This window comes from Aphanomyces invadans, assembly GCF_000520115.1.
Source record: "Aphanomyces invadans strain NJM9701 unplaced genomic scaffold supercont1.267, whole genome shotgun sequence".
Taxonomy (NCBI): Eukaryota; Oomycota; class Saprolegniomycetes; order Saprolegniales; family Verrucalvaceae; genus Aphanomyces; species Aphanomyces invadans.
In genome coordinates this window covers 1-1,924 of record NW_008580412.1, presented here as the reverse complement: position 1 = coordinate 1,924, position 1,924 = coordinate 1, and the positions used below count along the sequence as shown (strand labels likewise).

At 51.1% G+C, this 1,924-nt stretch overlaps 1 protein-coding gene across 1 annotated transcript; it reads left to right on the top strand.

The window, feature by feature from the left end:
• Nucleotides 1-585: 585 nt before the first annotated feature.
• H310_15260 (hypothetical protein) lies at nucleotides 586-1,702 on the top strand (the record flags this gene model as incomplete). Its single annotated transcript, XM_008883247.1, has 4 exons — nucleotides 586-967; nucleotides 1,046-1,227; nucleotides 1,273-1,389; nucleotides 1,466-1,702. 4 exons carry the CDS (start codon nucleotides 586-588, stop codon nucleotides 1,700-1,702), a joined length of 918 nt encoding a protein of 305 aa, XP_008881469.1.
• Between the last annotated feature and the right edge of the window lie 222 nt (nucleotides 1,703-1,924).

Here is a 1,924-nt window from a genome sequence, read left to right as displayed (position 1 = left end):
TATGGATTCGCTTGTTTATCATAATCCAGAGGCTTTTCTTTTCCGAATTGACATGTCAACTAAAGTACTCAGATTGGTGGTGTATTAAATTGCATGTCTATGTTTGGTAGATAGAATCGTACAGTTGATGGGTTGTCTTCGATTTCTCACTCTCATATTTTGCTGTGAAGCCCCGCGCCTGAAAAGGGACAGGTCGCTAACAAAGCTTGCGCCGACTTCCGGGAGCTTGCGCCTCCCCTCGCAGGTGTTATTTTGGAGTCGTCTCCACGAGACACTACAATGGCCAAGGTCCTGGCGTCCGGGTGCTGTGCTGCGTTGAGTGTGTAATGAGGGGACGTCACTACTGACTGCGAAGTGAGGGTAGTAGTTTAGTAATGAAGTCACTATTGGATTTGGCATCGAGGTGGCCGTTGTGAACACGGTACGCCGTCGGTTACGAACACTGGCTCAAGGCAACAGCTAGTGAAGGTGGAAATATATATCAAGGTCAATTCGGAAAATTCACCCAATTACCAACTTGTATACTCGTGTAAAGGTTTCAGACCTGGTCCGCGGCAAATAGACCATCTCTACAAGCGGTCGACCATGGGAAAGCTTGCCCATGGAGCCATCAACACAACCGCCTCCGAAATGAACATTCACCGATCCACTGTGGCGCGCGTCTGGAAGGACTTCCATCGCGACGCCTTGATGCCTTCACGCAAGGTAGGCCGTGTCGGTCGCACGCCCATCTACACGCCCGGTGTCGTTGTAGCCATGGTCCGCGAGTTGCCTCAGTCACTGCGCACCACCATGCGAGAAATCTCCGAAGCTAAGGGCATTCCGCTGTCGACTCTCCACCGGCACCTAAAGGCTGGAACACTTCGCCGCCGCTCGACAAGGATGAAGCCAATGCTCAGCGACGACAACAGGGCGCAGTGCCTTGCATGTTGCGACGACGCTGTCTTTGACGACATGTGGGATATTCGTACACCTAGACGAAAAGTGGTTCAATGCTGACACAAATGTGCGCAATGTTTACCTCACGGAGGGTGAAGATCCATAGCAACGTCCCTGGTCATGCTCCTGGCCGCCGTCGCGCGTCCCCGATATGACACCGAGCGTGGAACCTACTTCGACGGAAAGATTGGCATGTGGCCAATTGTTGAGTATCGACCAGCCCAACGCAACTCCCGCAATCGGTCGGCTGGAACTATCGTCGCAACGTTGGTCAACGTTGACGCTACGGTGTAATGCAACTATGTCGTGACACAAGTCATTCCCGCTATCAAGGCAAAATTTCCTATCTCGAACAAGCGCATTGTGCTCCAGCACGACAATGCAACTCCACGCGGCGGCGTCACCAACGAAGACCTTGTGAGCTCATCAACGGACGGGTGGACCTTTGTTGTTTGCAGCCAGCCGCCAAACAATCCAGACCTGAACGTTTTGGATCTTGGGTCTTGCATCACTCCAAACCATGCAGCACAAGTTGGTGAGTCGTTCGTTGGATGATGTCATTCATGCAACACTTACTGCGTTTGAGCTCAGCGGTGGCGAGACACTCGGAAATGTGTTTCTTACCTTGCAGGCCGTGATGCGCCTTGTTCTGGAGAACAATGGCGGCAACTTCTTCCGCTTGCCGGATTTGCGTAAGGATGCGTTGCGTCGTGCCGGTGCACTCATGTCCAACGTTTCCTGTCTTGTTGCGCTCTTGGCCTGAGAGACGACTCCGGTTTTTAACCAATAACATGCTTGTGTTTTCTTTTCTACCAATCGGACTGAAATGTCGCAAGTAACTTGGAAATAGTCAGATTTGCAAATGTCGGCAGTATATCCGAACAGAGGAAGTACTACCTCTGTTCCATATTAGTGCCGACATTTGACTTTACGGTGAACCCAAAAACTGAATTTTCGGTCAAAATTGACGAAACAAAGCCCCAAT